This window comes from Notamacropus eugenii, chromosome 3, assembly GCF_028372415.1.
Source record: "Notamacropus eugenii isolate mMacEug1 chromosome 3, mMacEug1.pri_v2, whole genome shotgun sequence".
NCBI lineage: Eukaryota > Metazoa > Chordata > Mammalia > Diprotodontia > Macropodidae > Notamacropus > Notamacropus eugenii.
In genome coordinates, this window is record NC_092874.1 from 129,227,141 (window position 1) to 129,250,134 (window position 22,994).

At 37.3% G+C, this 22,994-nt stretch overlaps 1 protein-coding gene across 3 annotated transcripts in view; it reads left to right on the forward strand.

Moving 5' to 3' along the window:
- Window positions 1-22,994, forward strand: part of AASS (aminoadipate-semialdehyde synthase) — a 72,610-nt gene that overhangs the window by 41,729 nt on the left and 7,887 nt on the right. For all 3 annotated transcript variants that reach the window (XM_072652895.1, XM_072652896.1, XM_072652897.1), the window contains 8 exons: window positions 7,107-7,228; window positions 7,460-7,586; window positions 9,894-10,004; window positions 10,109-10,217; window positions 12,559-12,699; window positions 15,597-15,761; window positions 19,389-19,484; window positions 22,780-22,895. In XM_072652895.1, the coding sequence (XP_072508996.1) occupies window positions 7,107-7,228; window positions 7,460-7,586; window positions 9,894-10,004; window positions 10,109-10,217; window positions 12,559-12,699; window positions 15,597-15,761; window positions 19,389-19,484; window positions 22,780-22,895 (987 nt within the window). The remainder of the gene's footprint in view (window positions 1-7,106; window positions 7,229-7,459; window positions 7,587-9,893; window positions 10,005-10,108; window positions 10,218-12,558; window positions 12,700-15,596; window positions 15,762-19,388; window positions 19,485-22,779; window positions 22,896-22,994) is intronic.

Sequence of the window (22,994 nt, forward strand, 5' to 3'; positions counted from 1 at the left end):
CAATTATAAAGGTCTATATCTTATTGCAGAAATAGACTCCATCTTCCATGGAAATGTCCATTCTTGTCTGTCCATAAATCCTCTAGAGACAATTTATAGAGTGTACTGAAGGTCTTCTCATGATTCTGTCCAGGGTATGAAAGGGGAAGGAAACAAGCATTTATTAAGCTAGGCTCTATGTTTCAGGCACTATGCTAAGCAGCGGCTGCCAAAGTATTTTACAAATATCTCATTTGATCCTAACAACAGCCCTGGGAAATAGGTTTTATTACTATCTAATTTGAGAAAATTATTATCATTTGAGAAAAATATTATTATCCCAATTGAGGAAACTAAGGCAGATGAGATTAAGTGACTTGCCCAGGGTCAGAGAGTTATTATCTATGGCAGGATTTGAATCCAAAGTCTAACTATAGGCTAAGCACCTTATCCACTGCACCACCTCAGAGTATGAGAGAAATATTTGGTTTGTCCCTACTCTGTTGTTTCTGGTCTGATGTCTTTTTAGGTCTTAATATGTTCTTGCTTTTTGTGGTACTTCTCATGGACAGGTCATCTTTGAGAACATGCAGTATCTTTTTCTCCACTATGGACAGCTCTCCATTGACTTTCAAGTCACTGGATGTGTTGGCAATCAAATTAGGATCTTTTGGTGTTTTTGTGTTACTAAAAGTGCCTCTGATTGAATAATGTGATTAAAGAAGATCTTCCCCACCCATTGATGGACTTTCCCATTGAGGGAAGCTTGATTAGGGGAGTTGTTTTGTAGGAGGGACCTTTTGTTTTTCTTTTGAGACACTTGGGTCCAAGAATTATGCCCTCTGGCTATGAAAAGTGTATAAATACTCTGAGGGTGAGATTTTACCTTGGGGCGTACTGACTGGAAGTGTTTATTTGTCCAGAAGAAGACTCTGGGAAGCTGCTAAGGAGCACTTCCCACCTTGGGAAAACCCAGATGTGAGTGCTTCCCTCTCTAGTAACTATGGTCAGACAGTTGGACCTGTCTGTTGATGGTCAAGCAGAGGAAGCCATGCCTGTTGACTGTTGGTTTCTCTGCATTTCCTTTAAAGTTCAGGGTGCTGACTCCCCTGAACTAGGTGAATGATACATGTGCTTGATTAAAGTGATTGTTGACCCCTCAAAAGTTGCCTTTCCTTTTATGAATGCAGATCTAAGACCCTGTGATAGCAGGCCCCCCATGTATGTTGGGGTGCTTACTGTTACACCTGAGATGTTGATTCTTTGGAAATTATGACATTCCATGATTTGTTGCTATTATGCTGTATTAGACTTAAAGAGATATGGTATTCCTTGAACAGCAATGGACATTTTTTTTCTCTTTTTCTGTCTTTTTGTTTTCCCTTAATATTTTGCAGTCTTGAGTGTGAGTAGGCCAAGAAACTGAACACTTTTCTGAGGAAACTTTACAGATGGTGGTCTTTTTTCTGGTCTTTCAGTGGCATTTAACCTTTTTTCTATCCTCTCTTTGGGAAGCTTGGTTCTCATACGTTCATGCCACTTCTTTCTGAAAGTAAGGGCTAATACACACATACATGCAAATGGGTGCATACAATATGAGTGCATCGCACACACATGCATCACATGTAGATATATGCATGTACATGTATACAGTATACACTCATACAACACACCATACATGTTTACACACATGTATCTGTAGACACATTGTGTACGTATGTGTGCAACACATGTATGAATATACACACAAAACATGCACATACAGACACATGTGTGTATATAATATACTTATTATATATGCATATATACATACACACGCATATATAACATTTTTAGTGTGATGCCTGAAACGTTGCATGGCCTTGGAATCCAGAAGACCTGAATTCATATCCTGCCTCAGAAACTGATTCTCTGTGTGACCCTGGGCAAATTCAGTTAACTAGTCTCCATGTTAATATCTTCATCTGTAAAACGGAAAAAATTATATCACCTACATCACAGGATTGTTGTAAGAGAGATACCTTCTGTAAAGTGCCTTGTAAATCTTAGAGTACCGTGTAAATACTAGTTTATCATTATTTCAGTTATTATTTCTCCTACTGAAAACTCTAATTAAGTAATTATTATTAGTGATAATGAGAAGTTAGTGCTAGCATTAATGAGTGAATGAGTGAATGAATGAATGAAAAAGTCTTTATTAAGCACTTACTATGTGCTCAGCACAATGCTAAATTCTGGGGACGTGGAAAAAAGAATATAGTTTCTGCTTTCAAGGAGCTCACACTCTACGTGTAGGAAACAGCACATAAAAGAAAGTTCAGCTGCAGGGTAGATAGAAATGCCCAAGAGTCCTAAAGGTTCAGTGGTGGGACAAATGTCCAGGCCCAGAGATCCTGAAGTTAAAGTTATATATGTAAGTAATAATAATAGTAGCAAACATTTATGTGGCAATTATTATCTTCTATGTTCCTCACAATAACCCTGGGGGTTAAGTGCTGTTATTATTCCCATTTTACGCCCAAGGAAACTAAGGCAGACAAAAGGTGAGTAACTTGCCCAGGGTCACACAGCTAGGATATTTAAGAGGCTTGGTTTAGAACTGAGGTCTTCCTGATTCTGATTCCCTATCCACTGCACCACCTAGCTGAATAATTAAGACAGCACTGCGTGTGGCCTACAGAACATAGAAGGTAAAGCCTGGAGGGTCTTAGGAAGCAATAGTAGAGCGCAGAGAAGGCCTTATGGCTCTCTGTCTCATTAGAAGGAGTGGCATTGCTCACTGCCATCTCTTCTAAGCCCTGGGTCAAGTGAAGCATCTAGGGCAAAGGTGGAGGAAAGCAAGAAGAATCCCTTCAGAGATGGCAGTCCTTCCATGGCCAGGCCTTCCTGGATGGGTTTTTGTATAGCAGGGGACCAGGGGAGGAAGCCAAGTAGGACAGGGCAGCCCTGGGCCGAGGCCCTTCCAGAACCCATTCAGAATGGCACTCCTTGTTAGAAGCAAGACTATGGCTATACAGTAATATTATTTTGACACAAAACTGTGGTCAATTCCATCCTGCTTAACACCCTTCTGTTGGAAGGGAACTTGCACAAGAGCTCACATTTCCTCAGTGCTAATGTTAGGATTCAGCACTATTAAGATTAACTCAAAAAAGGCATATTTTTTGGTTAGTTTGCTAAGTAGGTTCTATTTCCATGGTATGATTATCTTCTTTGTCAACCTTGCCAGCTCTTAGCCACAAATGGTGTAATCAGTAGGGCTGTGCTCTCAGGAGACAGAAATATTAAAATCAGTTTTCTTTCAGTGAATGGGTGAATAGCTCTTCACAAGGTTGGGTTATAGAGTCAAGTACAGATTATACCTCAGAGATATTGTGGATTTGGTTACAGATTACCATGACAAAGTAGTGAATAAAATAAGTCACATGAATTTTTGTTGATTCCCAATGCATATAAAAGATATGCTATACTGTAGTCTATTAAGTATGCAATAGTATTATATCTAAAGAATGTATATACTTTAATTAAGAAATACTTTATTACTAAAAAAAATAACTAGCCATCATTTCAGTCTTCAGTGAGTCACAGTCTTTTGGCTGGTGGAGGGTCTTGCCTCAGATTTGATGGCTACTGATTGATCAGCATAGTGGATGCTGAAGGTTGGGGTGGCTGTGACAATTTCTTAAAATAAGATCACAATGAAGTTTGCCGCATCAATTGACTCTTTCACTTGAATACTTAGAGGCCATTGTAAGGTTACTAATTGCTGTTGGAAAAAAATGGCACTGATAGACTTGCTTGATGCAAGGTTGCAACAGACCTTCAATTTATAAAAAAAACAGTATCTGCAAAATGCTATAAAAAGAGGTATACCTGTAGTCATTTTAATGCTTGGTTGTAGCCTGGTGTATTCACAAAGCTCTGAGCTTGAAGAAAAACCTAGTCTTGAATTCTAGCTCCACCATTTTGATTCCAGAAGCATGACCTTTACCTAAGCTGCTTAGCCTGTGTGAAATGCAGTCACTTAACTTTTATGAACTGTATCCACTGCTAGGAAGTACAGTGGATAGAGTACTGGGCCTGGAGTCAGGAAGACCTGAGTTCAAATGTGACGTCATATACTTAGTAGCTGTATGATCCTGGGCAAGTCACTTTACCTCTGTTTGTCTCAGTTTCCTCATCTATAAAAATGAGGATAATAATAACACATAATATAAAGTGATTAGCGCAATTCCTGGCCCAAGTAAGTGCTATATAATTGTTGGCTATTATTATCACTAGTACTAGTAATAATATTTGCTTTATTTCATAAAGATTTTATGAAAATCAAATGAAATTATTACGTATATATGTGTGTTTATATATATAAACACACATGTACACACACTTTATATATGTGTATATATACATACATACATCACTATGTGATTTTAACTTCTCACTGAATGTTATTATCACTATATTATTATAAGTTATTATTATCACTGCATGATATTACCACCGTGGTGGCCTGACGCTGCTTTTTAGGTATTACACAAGGAATGTAGCTTGTGTAATACATGGGAAAAAGCAGTTTAGGCTGTTATTTTCACCAAGATCAGGGGAAGAAAAATTGCCCATTGCATAATATTCTCTTCTATGAACTATGCTCACCATCACTGGTGAGGCTAGTGAGGTGAAGGCTGGAATGCCTTCTAAGCTAATTGCAGATTCCATGTGACCGGGTTTTTTTAGGCTCTGTGTCCTAGACATATACATTAAGACAGAAATGAGTCTTCTTGGCTCCAGTTGCTAGCACCCCAGCTTCTTTATGTGATAGAATCTTGATATAAGTCTATGGACTGAATTTGGAAAGAGAATTTACTTAATGCAGCAAGAGCTAGCAGCAGAACAATCTTTGCTTGAAAATACATATTAATATTAAAATATTTAGTGATGCTGATGCCCTGACTTGAAAATGGTGAATATTTCTATTTTTATGTAAGGGAAAATATACTTCTCCAAGTGTTGGGTGACTGCCCCTTCCCCTACTAAACTAAACCTGTGCTGCTATGATCCTTTGATTGGTAGTTCCTTTACTGGAAAGCTATACAGTTATCCCCTCCACATCATGGCTTTCTCCACTGTAGATCTGATGTATTATGGGTTGGCATAAGAAATTAAATGGGAATTTGGGGGGACTTTTGTGGAAGTTGCAGAGGACAGGCAAAGTCTGGCAGACAACACAGGAAAAGTTTAGAAACTCAGAAATGCATTTTATATATATATATATGTGTATTATATATATTTATGTATATACCATTGTATAATATCAACCTAAGTTTTACAATAAGGCTTTGTAAATACCCCACTAAAGAAAAAGACAAATGCAGACTTCTCTGATAAGAAGGGAAGGCCAAAAAATTTTATGCAGATTTTCTAGATCTCAAGGGCACCACACCCATAAGTCCTGCCACATGGAAAGGAAAACTATACTTAGACCTAAAGCTTCCTATAGGTAACTAAGTGGCATATATGTGTGATAAGAGTTCTGTAATCCTACTACCTGTGTGACCCAGGGCAAATCACTTCTTTCTCTAGTTTCATTTCCTCCTCTGTAAAATTTCTAAAATAATCTCCCAAGGTTTATTATGAGGCTAAAATGTGTTAATATGTATAAAGTGCCATGTAAGTGCTAGCTACTATTAATGTCTTTAATAGTATTCTGAGGCACCTAGAAATGGATGTGATGGGACAGTTGGTCAACAATTAACTAATTACTTATTGTTCCTTGGCCTGTGAGTTTTCCTTGGCTAGGTAATGGTTATTTAAAGAATCCTTGTGGGCTCTGTGAGCCCAGGAGTAGTGGCCCTATGCCAAATTTCTAATAGGTGTAGTTAGATTTTAAAGAGGCAAAGACTACTTTGAAAGACTTAAAAACTGCATTGTCTTGGATATTGTGTTAGCTTTCCTTTGCCTTCTGTTGTGACTTTTTAGAAAGCAGAGAATTCTGGGTAAATGCCTGAAAAGGGGGCATTTGCTTTCATAGTTTAGTTATGATGATAAGGTGGCCTCAAAGAAGCTGTAATCCTGCAGCAAAATGCAGATTCTGAATTAGGAGCTAGCAGAGAAAGGAAGTTCTGCTGCTGGCTTTGGAGGAATAATACCTCACCTTGCAATAGCTCAATGATTTAAGGCAAGATTTGGTGTAAATGACTCCCTCCTGTTTGAAGAATGAAAATAATAGCTAGCATTTATGTTATCTCATTCGATCTCATGGCAACCCGGTGAGGTGGGTGCTATTACTCTTCCCATTTTACAGATGAGCAAAATAAGGTTGAGAGTACCCCACATAACTTATAAACAGCCAAGGCAGGATGCAAATTTTGAACCTTCCAATATTGTATGGATCTGCTGATCTCAGGTAGTGGACAGACAGGAAACCAAATGTTTGCCTAAGAAATGAGCCCTTATTTTGGTCAGATTTATGGAAACCTTAGAGAAATTAATATCATGTCGTTATATTAATAACTGATTTGTGATCCATCCTTTTCCTCCTATTTCTATTAAGACCTGGTTCTTGAAAAGGTCAGGCAGTTTTAGAAGAGTGTTAACAGTAAGGTAATCCTCCAGTTCCAAGGCACCCTTATTTTTGTCTACTCCACAAACAAAAGCCAACCTCAGTTAGGTCTGTCGCCCCTAGGACATATCTCCTAGTCCTTGATCTCCTCCATTAGAATTTAAGGTGACTCAGCTAGTGAAAGAGAAATCTAACCAGAGAGGTCTAGATGCTAAAGTCTTCCCCTGCCCAAATAGCTAGAGGCTGCTGAGTCTCAATCAAGTCAATTCTCAGCAGGAGGAACTGAAGAATTTTAGCCCAACTTCTCATTAAATGCCCACCAATCAAGGTTGAGTTTCACTTGTTAGAGGAGTTCTCTGTCAGAAGGTAAACATCTGATTTAAGGCATTTCTTCCTTGGGATCTTTGGTTACTAAGAGAAATTCCCAACTATCAATTCATTATTAACTAGCCTAATTAATACATTGATTATTAATTACCTGAAAACTGTTTCTTGCAGGGTTTATTCACTACATTTCTAAGCTGAAAGTGTTCTTCTGGGCTTAATAAAGTTTTCATTTCATTTGCAGGGAGCATGCACAGTTGCTTTCAACGGATATGAGGAAGAAAGTTTTGCTACTTGGGACTGGCTATGTATCTGAGCCAGTAGTGGAATACCTTTCTAGAGATAGCAGCATTGAAATAACAGTGGGTAAATAAACCTCCCTTTCTCTTTTGGGGATTAGTTATCACAAATGTATGTGTGTGTGTGTGTGTGTGTGTGTGTGTGTGTGTGTGTGTGTGTGTGTGTGTGTGTGTATTCCTAGGACTTTCTTTAAAATGTTTTTTTGAAAAGTCACAATAAACTTTATTCATTGACTTGTTAGGAGGAGAAGATAACTTATCAAAAGGAATATTTTGAAATGTTTTGTTCATCAAACAGGCTCCGATATGAAGAATCAGCTTGAGCATTTGGCTAAGAAATATGACATTAACCCCATTGTTTTGGACATTGGCAAACATGAAGAGAGACTGGCCAACGTGGTAAAGAAACAGGACCTTGTGATCAGGTTAGTATCCACAAAGAAAGATGTTCCATACATCTAAATAGCAGCTATTTCCCTTCCTGCTCAGAGAAATTGGATAGAAATACAGTAGAGCTGGATTTGAGAATCTCAGACCTTTAGGATATTGTAAGGGTTTTTAATAATTGTAAGTTGTAAAGAATTATTTCTGTGTTGCTATTGATTACTTAATATTCAGTTTAAGGTCAAAATTAGAGAATAAGAAGCTTAAAGGGACCATTAGCCAATGAATAAACATTTGTGAAGTGCTTACTACATGTTAGGCCCTGTGTTTAATTTGAGGGATATGATAGAAAAGCAAAAAGAAAGACCCTACTCTCAAGGAACTTATATTCTAATGGGAGAGATAATGCATACATAAATAAGGATATACAAGACACATAGAAAATAGAAGGAATGTCACATCAGAGGAGAAGGCGTTAGCTGCAAAGGATGGGAGGCTTCCTGTAGAACGTAGTGTTTGAGCTCAATCTTGAAGGAAGCCAGTGATTCTAAGGAGAGAGAATATCAGATTTTAGAGATAATTGAATCCAACACCTACCACCATCACCCTTATTTTACAACCTAAGTAACTGAGGTCCCCGAAAGCTTAAATTATTTGTCCAGATTCACATGGCCAGCTGGAGAACCTGGCTTTTTGAGTCCCCACCTAGTATTCCCTGCAATATATCATGCTGCTTTTATGTTCATTTCTCCTAAATAATAAGAATTGCAAAAGATTAAGTGAGCTCAGAACTTAGCTTAGAAATAAGACACTGAATAAAATAGTGTAATGTGAATAGCTGTCTGTCAACGTTGTTGTTGTTCAGTCAATTTTGGACATATCTGACTCTTTGTGACCCCTCTTAGAGCTTTCTTGGCCAAGATACTAAAGTGGTTTGCCATTTCCTTCTTCAGCTTATTTTACCGATGAGGAAACTGAGGCAAAAAGGATTAAATACCTTGCCTTGATTTGCACAGCTAGCAAGTGTCTGAGGTTACATTTGAACTCAGGAAGAGAGGTCTTCCTGATTCTAGGCTCAGCTCTCAATCCACTGTACCACCTCACCACCCCTGTCTGCCAATTGGCTGAGATTATTTGAGGATGTTGAGAATTCTTTTGCTACACAGCTGCCATACTGATATTCAATTTTTAGTAGCTCCTTGATGCCTGACCTTGTGTATTCAAAGCATGATTCAGTTCTCTAGGTTTTTGATAATACATCTAGGTTAAAACACACAAATCATCCTTCTAGAAGTTAAAACTCTGCACAGGATGAGTGCCACCTCTCCTAGTCTCTTACATTGTTCTCTTCCACACACCCTCCATCCGTGTCAAACTGGACTGATGCCTGTTCCTAGCATGTTTTCCTTCTTTCACTGCTCCTCACAGCTGGCTCAGCACTCTTTCTTTCCCTTGTTTCTTGGAAGTTAATACCTTCCTTCAAAGCTAACGGCTCAGGCTTCACCTCTGACATGAAACCTTTCCTGATTCCCACTAGTACTCTCATCCTTGGAAATCAATAATAATAGCTAGTATTTATATGTAGTGCTTCAAAGCTTGCAAAGTGCTTTACAGATATTAACTCATTCAATCCTAACAACAACCTTATGAAGTAGGGGCTATTATCCTCACTCTACAGATGAGTAAATCGAGGCTGAGAGAGGTTGAATAACTTGCCACTTGAGTGTCCGAGGTAGAATTTGAACTCAAGTTTTCCTGAGCACTCTATTCACCATATCACCTAGCTATCTAACAGCTAGATTATTTAGTATTTACTGGTCTTTCTACATAGCATATCCCCCCACTGTCTTCAAGGACACTTTTTGTTTTTGTTCTTGTATTCTCTGAAGTTAGTTTGGTGCCTTGTACATCATAGGCATTTAATAAATGCTTCCATTATTGAGTACTAAAGGAGAGAGAAATTGTATGCTGGTCTACGGTCCTTGCCTGGAGGCAAATAAAAACTTTGGGTCTTGGCGACATTAGAATCATGTCTTTGATGCAAGTACCAAAGTGTCTGTATTTGGTGAAAACCACATATAGAAAACTGAACTTAGAAAACTAAGTTTTTGGTAAAATGAGAGAGTGATTTTTGTTCCTTAAAGACAAAAATTTTAAAGCCTCCACTCTCTAGTACACTTAAAACATGAATGTCTGGTAAAAATCATTTTTAATCATAACATTTCATGAATCTGTGTGTTAGATAAACAAGATATGCCCATCATCAGGAGGTAGAGTGTTAGTTTCTAATCAAGAAAGTGGTTGTAATATCATAATCAGATGTCTTCCCCTCCTCTTTCCACTTGAAGCTTGCTACCATATGTATTACATCCTATTGTGGCCAAAGCATGTATTGCCAGCAAAGTGAACATGATCACTGCCAGCTACATTACACCAGCCATCAAGGAACTGGAGAAAAGGTCAGTCTTCTGAGTATTCCCTAGAATAGGTGGCTTGTGGCTCCACTGAAATGTTTTCATTTTATGAACTTTTTTTTCATTTCCCACTTTTCCAATTCTTTTAGTGTGGATGATGCTGGCATCACAATAATTGGAGAACTGGGATTGGATCCTGGTCTTGACCATATGTTGGCCATGGAAACAATTGATAGAGCTAAAGAAGTTGGAGCCACGGTAAGATTTATTTAGGAATATCTTAATCTGGTTTCTTCCATGCAAGAAATACCCCATGATGATAATGTGCTTTTCTATGACAGTGTCATGTTGGGTGGATTTTATGAATGCAGATTTTCATGCATGTAGAGGTGTCTAACTGGAACTAAACTGGTGCTACTCCCACCTTTGAAATTAGTATACAACCAGCACTTGCATTTTTGAAGAGCACAGATGAATATGACAAATACGTTGACATATGTAGGAAGAGATCTCTGTGATATATTTCATTTGGTTTTAAAGCATTTAAAGTGAGTATACATGGTAACAAAGAGACGAAACTTGTGGTAGTGGAGTGAATGGAGAGAAGTGAATGGGGTGTCTTTTTAGGAGTCACTGAAGTACAGTAGAACGAGCACTAAATTAAGAGCCATAAGACCTGGATGGTTGTCCTTGTTCTGCTTTAGGTGGACTTTGGTCAAGTCATTCTCAACCTTTCAGCCTCATTTAACCTATAAAATTAGAGGAATGGACTAGATGATCCATAAGAATACTTCTTTCCCTAACAGTCCTCAGATAGGATGGTCGACTGATGGTTTTTAGAGTCCTGAAGGTGTGCATGACCTCATTATGAACTAATGTGATGATGAATAATTTAGATTAATTTTTATAGTCTATTGTTAAACTCTAAAAATAACAACACCTTTATATATCACCTCAAGTTTTGCAAGCACTTTCTTTTTAGTAACTCTACAATATTGGTAGTGTATTATTGGCATTTTCCAGATAAGGAAATGGGGATGAAAATCAGAAAATGATTGACTCAGGGTCACCTTGCTCAGTTTCAGTCAGAACTCTAACTCAGGTCTTCTGACTGGCTTCATACAACATGCTGTCTTTTCTACTACAAAACTAGTTCCCTTAACTTCTGTGAATTAATGGCTGTGCCTCTCTGCAATAGGTAAATTTAAATGTTAACTCAATTTTCCCTATCCACCATCTTTATCACAAAAATTAGCCTTGTGAAGCTTTGTTGTTATAGTCATGTTTGACTCTTTGTCACTTCATGGACCATACTGGCCATAGGGTTTTCTTGGCAACAAATCTATCTGCCCTTCTAATGGAGAGCTTTGCCATTTCCTTCTCCAGTAGAGTAAGGCAAACAGAAGTTAAGTGACTTTCCCAGGGTCACAGAGCTAATAAGTATCTGGGGCCAGATAAGAATTCAGGTCCTCCTGACTCCAGGCCCAGCGCTCTATCCCAAGAGCCACCTAAAAGCTGAAGCTTCCCCTGAAATTATACTGGGGCAAAATCTCCATCTGACTCTTCCTGGCTCTCCTATAGGGCAGCTGTATTTCCCCAATTATGGATAAATGCATGGAATTCTTTCTCAGTATACATTTGTGATGCCCTAGCCTTGGATTTACAAGTAGAACTAAATTCATGCTGGAATGTGTGATTACTAAAGTGATTCTGTTCCTGATAGCACCAATACTGAAATAGATCACAATTCACAAGAGTGACACAAAAGGAACCACACAGACTTCGATTAGACATAGTTAATTGAATCCCACAAGGCAAAAATTTCTATTAAAACAAAAAAGTGAGAAGTGGTACAGTGGAAAGAATGGTAGATTTGAGACAAAGGGTCTATGTTCAAACCCTGGCACTGCCACTTATGCCCTGTATGATCTCTCTGTTTAGTTTCTTCATCTATAAAATGGGTAGATTAGCTTTTAAATTCCCTTCCAGCTTGAAGCCTGTTCTCCTAAGGATCCCAAGATGACCAAATCCCAGGCAATGAACCATTTATAGACAAATATATTTCCCAGCAATATTGCAGTGCAGTGAAATAATTTTTGCATTTGTTTAGAGAGAAGTGGGCCAACAATTTGATCTACACAAGAAAAAAATGAATGTTATTGAACGTCACTCATCTTTTGGTCTGCCAGTGCCTTCCTATTTCTTCTGAGCATGTACTAATGATATTACTTCTAGTCAGTCAATTGCTGTATTTAAAGATGACTAATCAGTTCTCAAGATTATGATATATTTAAGAAGATGAGATGCATTGTAAAATTTTATAAGCTGGATTCAAAATTCAGTAGGAACTTAACTGTCAAAATAATTATTTTTTGCCCTCAAGGTCTATCTGCCCTTATAAAATGTTCTTCTTTTATCCATGACAGTGACAAGTCAAATTGAGTATGAATTGACCCAAGGCAGGTATTTCTGATTGCAGAAGGGAGCACAAGACACAAACTCAACGGTTTATTTCATTGTGGTATAACTGGAATTGTTCCTGCAGTGAATTGTTTTCCTTAACCTATTGATAATATGATTTATGCAAATTCTCTTACAGATTGAATCTTATGTCTCCTTTTGTGGTGGCTTGCCAGCACCAGAGCATTCTGACAATCCTTTGAGATACAAATTCAGCTGGAGCCCAGTTGGCGTCTTAATGAACATAATGCAACCTGCTAAATATCTACTCAGTGGAGAGGTGAATCTATATTATTAGAGAAGTCAAGATACCAATTGATGGAGTTATATTAAGCCTACCTGTTGATTTTAGGTCCCCAAGTTTTTCAATGGAATTTTTACCATTCAGTATATTCAGGCAATTAGGGAGGATCCTGTCATATTGAGGAATATTTAAAGGATCAGTATAGCAACCACCCATGCAGATAGCAACCCCTGTATAGTTTAGTTAGTAGATGCACTCTAAGGGCTACCAGGTGGCACGTGAATAGAGTGCTGGGCCTGAAGTCAGGAAGACTCCTCTTCCCAAGTTCAAATCTGCCTAGGATGCTTACTAGCTGTGTGACCCTAGGCAAGTCACCTAACCTTGTTTTCCTCAGTTCTTCATCTGTGAAAAGAGCTGGAGAAGGAAATGGTAAATCACTCTAGTACCTCTGCCAAAAAATGGGTTAGGAAGATTCAGACACGCCACAAAAAAAAAAAGAAATGATCACACGCACACACACAGAACTGTACCCACTCTTCCAAGGAAATGAGGATTAAATTGTTATACTGTTTTATCTCTAATCCTCCCCTTTTCCCCTTTCACTGCTTAAACCTTAAAAGAGTCCTTATAGATATTGCCTGCACTAATTCACCATTTTAGTTGATGATCCCATTGAACTTCGGTGGAAAGTCTTCCTGATTTGCTCTGACTGGGGAAAAAAAATGTCATCACCTAGTAACCAACAAGGGCTTGGATATGATTTCTCTGAATTTTGGCTATATGCTTATTCTTGGGCTTGTAGTCATATAAATTAAATTAAGAAATGTACTCAAATTGGATCAAGTCAGGTGGCTTTTGTTAAGTACTTACAACAACAGCAACAACAACTATATACCAGACACTGGAAATTAAAGAAAGGCAACACCAGTCCTACCTTAACGGGGAGGACAACCTTCAAACAACTTTTTATGTGTAACATATATTAAGGGCAAATGGGAGGCAATCTCTGAGCGAAGGCACTAGTATTGAGGGGGAATGGAAAAGGTGACTTGCAGAAGATAGGATTTGAACTAAGACTTAAAGGAAGGCACAGAAGTCCAAAGGCAGAGGTGTAAGGAGAGAGAGAGCGCATTCTAGGCATGGGAGACTACCAGTGAAAAGACATAGTCGACAGAGATAGAATGTTCCATCCAAGGGACAGTATCTCTGGAGCAGAGAATGCCTACTCTGTGTGCTGCACTGGGGGTGAGAAAGTAAAGGATACAGAATTGTATGCCTTTGTATCCATTTTCCAGGATTTTACAGTTTTGTTGGGGGTAGAAAAGATACTCATGCATATAAAACTGCCTTGCATGTGGTAGGTTTTCATTAAATATTTGGCAGGGCTGGTGATTGATTCTGGCATTTTGAAAATGTAGGGGACAATTTAAATGTCTGACAATTGAGGAATGACTCAATGATCGGTGATTATGTCAATATCATGAAATACTAGAATGCAGTTAAGAAGGACAAATATGATATATTGATAATATGAGATATGTTAAAAAAAACCAACAAGTTAATTAAACATATAATACTTGTAAGGCACTAAGGTAAATGCTAGGGTTATAAAGATGAAAAATAACAATCCCTAACCTGAAGGAGCTTATAATCTAATGGAAAGACATATGAAATAACATGAAGTGAAGAAAGCAGAACTACAAGTTCCACGTACACATCGATTATGAGTATACAAAAGACAATACTATAGACATATGTAGGTGGCTGAAAAAACAAAGATGATGGAAATGATCACAGAGTGAGTGACTAACTGATAAACTGTTAGACTCATCTGTACATTGAAGTCTATCTATAATTTAATCAATTTTATGGGTAAGAGTAATTGATTTTGTTGTTGAAAATCAATTACTTTGGAAATGAGCTACAATCAATTGCTTTAGTTGTTGTTTAGAGTTAAAGTCAGTTAATTTCAATGGAAAAAGTACTGGATTAGGAAATCGAAGACTGGAGTCCTAATTCCATTTCTGCCATTTACAATGGTTTGGGGAAAGTTATCTGGACTTTTTTTCCTCATGTAGAAAGTGAGGAGATTGGATTCCCTGATCACTTAATGTCCCTTTGAGCCCTCAATTTATTGTCCTATCGTAATTTAGTTGTAAAACCCAACTATCCAATGGGATTTAGACCTATCTGTATATCGAAGTTGATCTTTATAACCTAGTTTTATGTGAAAAATTAATTGGTTTGTTGTTGAAAATTATTTGTAGTCAATTACTTTTGATATTAATTATAATTAATTGCTTTAGTTATTTTAAAAATTCAAATCTCAATATATTTCAGCAGAAAGAGAACTGGATTTGGAAATGGAACACTGAAGTCCTAATTTCATTTCTGCCATTTACTGTCCCAATGGTTTGGGGCAAGTTACGTGGATTTCTTTTTTTTCCCTCATCTGGAAAGTGAGGAGATTGGACTCTTTTGATTACTTAATGTCCCTTTGAGCCCTCAATTTATGGTCCTGTCAAAATTTAGTTGTAATCCCAGTTATCCAGTGGGATTTAGAATAAATACTGTCTGAGTGCCTGGGATAAGGGAGCAGTGATGGCAGCACCCCGTAAGAAAAGTAATGTGTTACAATGGAAAAGCCCTTGAATGGATCCAGGACAATCCTGACTTTGAATTCTAGTTCAGACACTTGTTAGCAGCATATGGCCTGTGGCAAATCTTTTAACATTTGTAAAATGGAGACATTACTGCAATGTCTAGATCTCAGGGCTGTTGTGAGGAAAGCATTTTGTAAAACTTAAAACTTGTTAACAAATAATGTGTTTTTATTACTAAAGAATGGGACGTTACTATAGCTTGTGAAATTTGGTGGGTTTGTGAATGGTGTTTTTGGTACTGATTATTATCTTTTTTTCAATTTTCATCAGGTGATTGAAGCTGGTGGGGCATCTTTTCTTGATTATGTTACCCCCATGGATTACTTCCCAGGATTAAATTTGGAAGGCTACCCCAACAGAGATAGTATCAAGTATGCTGAGATATATGATATTCAGTCTGTTCATACGTTGTTGCGAGGGACTCTACGATATAAGGTGAGTTTTAGGTGTCAAAGATGTCTACCTGTTCCGGACCTTATACATTTTGTTGTTGGTGATGCATTCACATATTTTTATCTACGCATGATGTAGTGGGTTGAGAACCATTCTGGAATCCGGGAAGTCCTGGGTTCAAGTCCTGCCTCAGGCATGTACTATCTGTGACCTCAGCCAAGTCCTAACCTCTTAGTTCTTTAAACCACTCTAAGAAAATAAGTCATAGGAAAGGTGCCAATCTACTTTGGTAGAAGGAGTTTCCTTACATGGGAGTTCTTTAACGTAAGTCTTCCTGGCTCCAGGGCTGGCACTCTACCCACTACACCACGTAACTGCTCCTTTTTCCTTTAATAAGAGAATCCTAAAGTTTGGTTGCAATAATCCTTTTAAAAGGTCAGTTAGGAGGTGCGATAGAGCATTGGGCCCAAAGTCAGGAAGACCTCCTCTTTGTGAGTTCAGATCTAATCTCAGACACTAGCTGTGTGACAAGTTACTTCACCCTGTTTGCCTCAGTTTCCTCACCTAGAAAAGGAAATGGCAAACCACTCCAGTATCTTTGCTACAAAAACTCAAATGGGGTCACAAAGATTCATATGTGATTGAACAAAAACAAACCCTTTTAAGGGTTATTAAAATATAAACACCTTTTGCTTGGAGAAAAATGGATGTTTATAAATAGTAAAGAAACTGTCTGCCAGCATTCTTAGTGTTGTATAGCTCTTAACCAGTTGAGTGGGTTATTCCTTGGTTTGAGGGGTTTTGGCTGATGCTTCTCACCATTTGTGGTTTAAGCAAAATTGACCATACCTTTGAACGAGATTTTTTCTGAAGGCATAGCATGCAATTTGTCCCTTAATATACCTTGAACCTTTGATCTTCTTGTTATAAGTACACAAACCACAGGTACAGGCTTCATCTCTTTGACATTTTCTCATCCTTTCTCAGTTCCTGTCAACGTCTCCCCACTAATCCTGTGTTAGTGGCCTTTCTTTGGTTCTAGTAGAAATGTAAATCCCTTGAAGGCAGAGTCAGCTTAGTGTCTAACTCTCTATTCCCAGCAACAAGAATAGTGCTTTGCACATCTTAAGAGATTGATAAATGCATTGCATTTTAATATTTAGTGGATAAGACTGCAACACTTAGGTGATCCATTTGGTATTCCTACTCTCATTTGCTGACTGACCTGTCTCCTTTTTCAGTCTTTTACTTTTTCTTTTTTTTTCAGTTAATAATATTTTCTTTCCCTTCTACTTCCTTCATTGGAAAAAAAGAAAAAAAAAGTCCTTTTAAAAATATTTGTAGCATCCCTGTGGTGGCCATCTCCAAAAATGCATGTGTTCTTCTGTGATTTGTGTACAGCCCCTCTGTCAGGAGGTGGTTATATGTTTAACATTCTTTTGATCCCATGTATGTCTTCTATTTCATTTCCCAAACATATTAACACTATACTGCAGGTTTCTTACACCTACTATCTGTCTCTCAGTGTGTAGCAGAGACTGAGCAATTTTACTTCTGTGCAAATGGTCCATCCCTACCTCTGTCCCCACAACTGCTTTCCACTCTTCCCCCACCATGCTCAAAGACAGAAAACAAGGACAGTTTTCTTGAGACCTCTTACAAGAATCAACATTTTTATCTGTAATGCAAGGCTATGGTCTTTCATTTTGTGCACCTGGCTTCATAAATACCAGCTATGAAGTAAAAGAAGTGACTGTTTTCAAATCAGTTGAATTTGGGAGACATTCTATTAAGCACCTACTATAACTATACTATATACTATAACCTACTGTATACTATACAGCACCTTGTACTGTACAAGGAACAATGCTTGCAAAGATAAAAATTAAATAGCAACAAGATCAAAGAATTTAACATCTTACTGGGTGATGGGGAGGGAAGACAAGATGCACATCTGGGATTCTTAAGTCTTTTTTTCTTGCATGGACCCCTTTGACCATCAGTCTACAGATCCCTTCTAAGAATAGTATTTTTAAATGCATAAAATAAAACACATAGAATTACAAAGGAAACCAATTGTATTGAAATACAGTTTATATATACTTATGTGTGTATACACAGTCATTTATTTTTTTTAAAGTTCACAGACCCTCGGTTTAGAGGGTTAGACTCCTAACAAACACAAATACAAGATAATTTCAGGAAGGAAAGAATGTACACTGGGAAATAATCAGTGGACACTTCTTAGATGAGGTGTCACATGAGCTTGGAAAGCTTCACAACCTTGCTCCAGTCTGCATTTCTGGATGTATTTTAAAGGAAAAAAGGAAAGGATCAAGCATTTAGATAGTATGTGCTATGTGCCAGGCACTAGGTAATCTCTTTTACCAATGTTATCTCACTTGAGATAACAACAGCCCTGTGAGCTAGGTGCTATTATTCCCATTTTATAGTTGAGGAAACTGAAGCAAACAAGTTAAGTGACTTTCCAGAGTCACAGCCCCTGTCTGAGACCATGTTTGAACTTGAGATTTCCTGATTCCAAGCCCAGTGCACTATCCAGGGTGCTACCCTTTCATTCATTTCATGTACCTACCAAACTGTCTGGCTTGCTGTTTCTTAAACTTGACATTACAACTCCTAACTCTCCATCGAGGCTGTTCTACATGCCTGGAATTTACTCCCTGCTTACCACCACTTAAAATCCCTAGCTTTCTGAGCTTCAGTTTAGGTTCCCCAATCTAGGAATAAATGGGAAAAAAAATTATTATGTATTTATTATGTACCAAATAGATTCAAATAGAAAAATTGAGACAATTCATGCTCTTAAGGAACTTATATTTTAATTGGTAGAGAAAACATATAGAAGAAAGTTCAGTTGCAGGGTAGATGGAAAAGGCTGAAAGTCCTAAGTGTGCATGTGCTGGTGAGTGGCAAAGTCCAGATTGGGTGCCTAGTTAGTTACGGTGATACTGCATGGAGACATCAAGGCAGAGAGGCAGGGCAGACCTGGTGGTCCTCCACTGCACTAGAAGGAATAGAGTTGCCCAACTTCATCTCAAAACTGCTGAGGCAAAAGGAGGAAAGAAAAAGAGGAGAAGGCAGTGTTAGTGGTTTTTTTCCACCACAAGGTCATTGGATTGAGCAGAGGAGTGCTCAGAAGAATAGGATACCCTCAGGCATGGTGATCCTGTCCACTCCCCAGCTATCCTATATGGACAGCCTTTTCTGGTTTTATTCTATGTTAGTTCTGTCTCTCCCCTCCAATTATGTTGCATTTACCTTTGCATCTCTGCCCCACCCCCAATTCCTGCCCCAAGGAGAAAGTAAGCTTCCCAAGGGTAGGGACTACACTTTTGTCTTTATATTTCCAGCACTGGCCTGTGGCAATGTCTTGCATATAAGAGATGCTTTTTCTTATTGACAAATGAAAATAAAGATTCTGAGAGACAGGGAATGGGAGAGAGTATATTCTTGAAATGAGTGACTTGTACATATGTACAAACAAGGAGTCTGGAGACTGGAACATGAGATTCATTCAGGAGATGGAGTGTTGATTTTCTATGTTTGCCAAGTATAGTGAGAATGATAGTAATCTCTTTAAATAATGCTTTCCTTTTCTTTGAAAAGAGAAGCATATCATACATTATTAACTCTCTTTTGTTTTAGGGATTTGCCAAAGCTTTGAATGGATTTGTAAAACTGGGACTAATAAATAGAGAAGTATACCCTGCCCTTAGTCCTGAGGCCTCTCCTATCACCTGGGTAAGTGTCTGACAAGTTGTGTGTAGCTTACAACTAGCAGGTCACACTTTTTATGGTCAACACATTTTTGTCTTTTCTTTGTGTTGACAGTGAAATCAAAACTGAAATCAGACTGGGGTTTGGGGGAGAACAATGCTTCCAAAAATTTTTAGAAAAAAATGCCAAACTATCCTTGAATACTTAGAGCAGATATCAGATTTACTAACTCCTTTGACATTATGGGAGAATGCTTGTCAGTCTTAGTTTATAAATTCTAATGTGTCACCTTGCTCCTGACATGGTTCCTATGGCAACCACACCTCAATCTTTCTGGATGATATGCATGGAACCTTATATAGCTGGAAGCAAATATATTTTCCAGGAGTTTCTGTGACAAACTGACAGAGCTAAATCCTTTACACAGTTGTTGGTTGATCATGGTGCCAATGACGTGTTCAGTTTCTCACGGTCTGCAGAAATGGCTCATGTTGTTGGGAATAAAGTGAGACTAAGGGTTTAAGAAGCATTATTCCTTCTTTCTGACTCCCTTTTCCATTTTCCCATCAAATTAGTTGGACCCATGGACATGGCTTAAGAAGTATTCATACTTCCTGAAAAATAGACAGTAGTATATCCCAAGGTCACCATTTCTCTTATAGTGGCCTATTAAATTCCCAGAGAGAAACTTTTTTAACCCAGTCTGCCCATAGTCTCAAGTGATATAGCAAGTTCCTCTGAGATTCAGTTTTTGTTGTGTTTGCAATCTTTTCAAGTCTAGGTTTTCTTTTTTCCCTTCAAAAAGTAATGCCTTCGATTTTTTATAACATTTATTTAAAATTAAATCTCCTTTCTCACTGGATTTTATTCTTTAAAATTTAAACATCAGACAGGAAAGGATTTTTTAAAGTAGTTGTGTTATTTATTACATAATGGTAGAATATGAGAACTGGAAAAATATTAAGATATCATCTAGGCCATCGTTTTTTAGATAAGGAAACTGAGTTCTCGAGAAGGCAAGTGACTCATTCAATGCCACATGGCCGGTTAATTTCAAAGCAAGCTATTGATTTCTGGTGTCTTTTCACCAAATTCTTTTCTTCACTTTTCCATAGCTGTCTTCAATTTGTGTTTTGTTTTGATTTTTTTCGTGTGGTAAATATGCAACTTTCAGTTCATAATCAGTTGCAACCTAAAAGATAATTTTCTGGGGGGGAGGGTAAAGAGGAGTAGGGAAGGGAGCTGTTAAGCTTGGTAACTGGTTGAAGAGCTATGAACATTACTTGTTCTTTCTATTCTTTTACAATTTTTCATGATATGACCTTCATTTCCAAATATATCTCTCTCTACTGAACAAGTTAACTAAGCCATGCCTTGTAAAAACAGTTTTAAAAGAGGGAAAAAAGTAATTCGGCAAAATGAACTAATACATTGTTAGTGTCTAATACCATATGCAGTGCATGAAAATACCTTTACTTTCCCACCTCTGCAGAGAAGGGAGAGAGGGACGTTTTCACAGTTGGGTCAATCTTGATCATTTTATTGAACATTCACTTTTGTTTATTATTTTTTATGAGTATGTCACTATAGTCATTGTGTGTATTGTTTTCTTGATTTTACTAACTGTGAATGTTGTTTTATTACCCTTCTAAATCTAATCAACTTGGTCATGCTTATGTTATTACTTTTTTTAAAAAAATTCTTGAACTTAAACATCAAAGGAAGAACATTTCTATACATACAGAATGTAAAAGAGGATTCTAAATGAAACCATAAACCTCCATTATATACTGATAGATTTTTTAAAAGAATATACTAAATTCTACTCATTGCTTCCAAAATTCTTGCTTATCTGTGCTTCCTTCTGAATTTCTTTCTATTCTGTTCTGAGCTTTAAAAAAAAGTTATTGTATACCATCCCCCTTTTTTGATCATGATTCTTGCTAATCCACTCCCCTCCAATCCCCCTTCCCTCACCTAAAAAATGAGAGAAAGGTAGTTTTAAAAAAAAAATCTTGTGACAAATATGTATGCTGTGGCTGTGTTCAAAAATATGTCTCTCTGCAACTTGAGTTTATCACCTTTATATCTAGAGAGAGTAACATTCTTTAACATAGATCCTCTCTGGAGATATGGTTGGTCATTGCGTTATTCAGAGTTAAGTATTTTTCTAAAAAAAATTCATTTAAAATTTTTTTTCAATTTCAAATTCTCTCCTCTCCAGAATCTTTTCTACCCATTGAGAAGGCAAGTAATATAATATCCATTATACATGTGAAGTTATGCAAAACATATTTCCATGTTAGCCATGGAGTTCTTAAGTCTTTTAAAGTTATCTTTATTTTACAGTGTTTTTGTCCTTTTATAAATTGTTCTTCTGGTTCTTCTCACTTTAGTCTAGGTTAGTTCTACAAAAGATTTCCTGAAATTGTTTATCATCATTTCTGATGGCACAATAATATTCCATTACATTCATATGGTACATTTTATTCTACTATTCTCCAAGTTGTCTAACAGGCGATTTAAGGTGTCCCTTAAATTATAATTCCTTTTTTTCTTTTTTTTTTTTTTTTTTGCCCCCTTTTAATACCACTTTCATGAGCAGAAAAATTTGTTTTGTTTATATATTCCTATCTTTTCAACAGGACTGGGCTTTTTCAACAAGCTTGGCCTTTGCTGTTGGCTGCTGTAGCAGCCACTGTCTGCACTCAAAAGGAAGGTAGTCTGGAAAGGATTTTGTTGAGGGTAGGAATATACTTGAGAGAGAAAGCATGATATAGATGAAAGAACCATAGCTTTGGAGCCAGAAAACTTGGATTCTAGTTCTGACACTGTCACTTTTTAGCTATGTGACCTTGGATAAACCACATAAATTTTCAGGACCTTTGTTTCATCATCTAGAAAAGGGAGACAATTATTCTATCTGCTTCAGAGGAGTATTGTGAAGAATAAATAAGATATTTGTGATATTTAGCATGCTTTAAAGTGCCATATAAATATGTACTATTGTACAATTATACAGTAATTAAATTCTTCTGTAATGTATGGTTTTAACATTATAGTTCATTACTTTGTTGCTGAAATATATCTTGAAGGTATAATTCATGTATTTTTCCTTTATAAGTTACTTTTTAAAAATAGAAGGAATACTAATCATTTTATACTTTATATAGATTTTAAGAACTGTATGTTTTTCACATATAAATACTGAGACTTTTTTGAAGTGTGACTGACAGGAAGTGCTTTTAATAATTAATCATTTGTACTTTTCTAAACTTAAACATTAATTTAGGATTTGTGTGCCTATTTTTGTAATCAGAAAGAACTGCTCTGTGAATTGGTTGGGATTTCACCTTCCTCCAGTCATGATGTACTGAAGGAAGCTGTCTACAAGAGACTGGATGGTGATGACACGCAGCTGCAGGCTGTGGAGTGGTAGGCAACTTTCTGTGCTATTTCTTAATGCTGGCATTCATTAGCATATTCCATTAAAAAAAAGTTAGCATAGAATTTGAGATTTATTTTCTCTTTGGA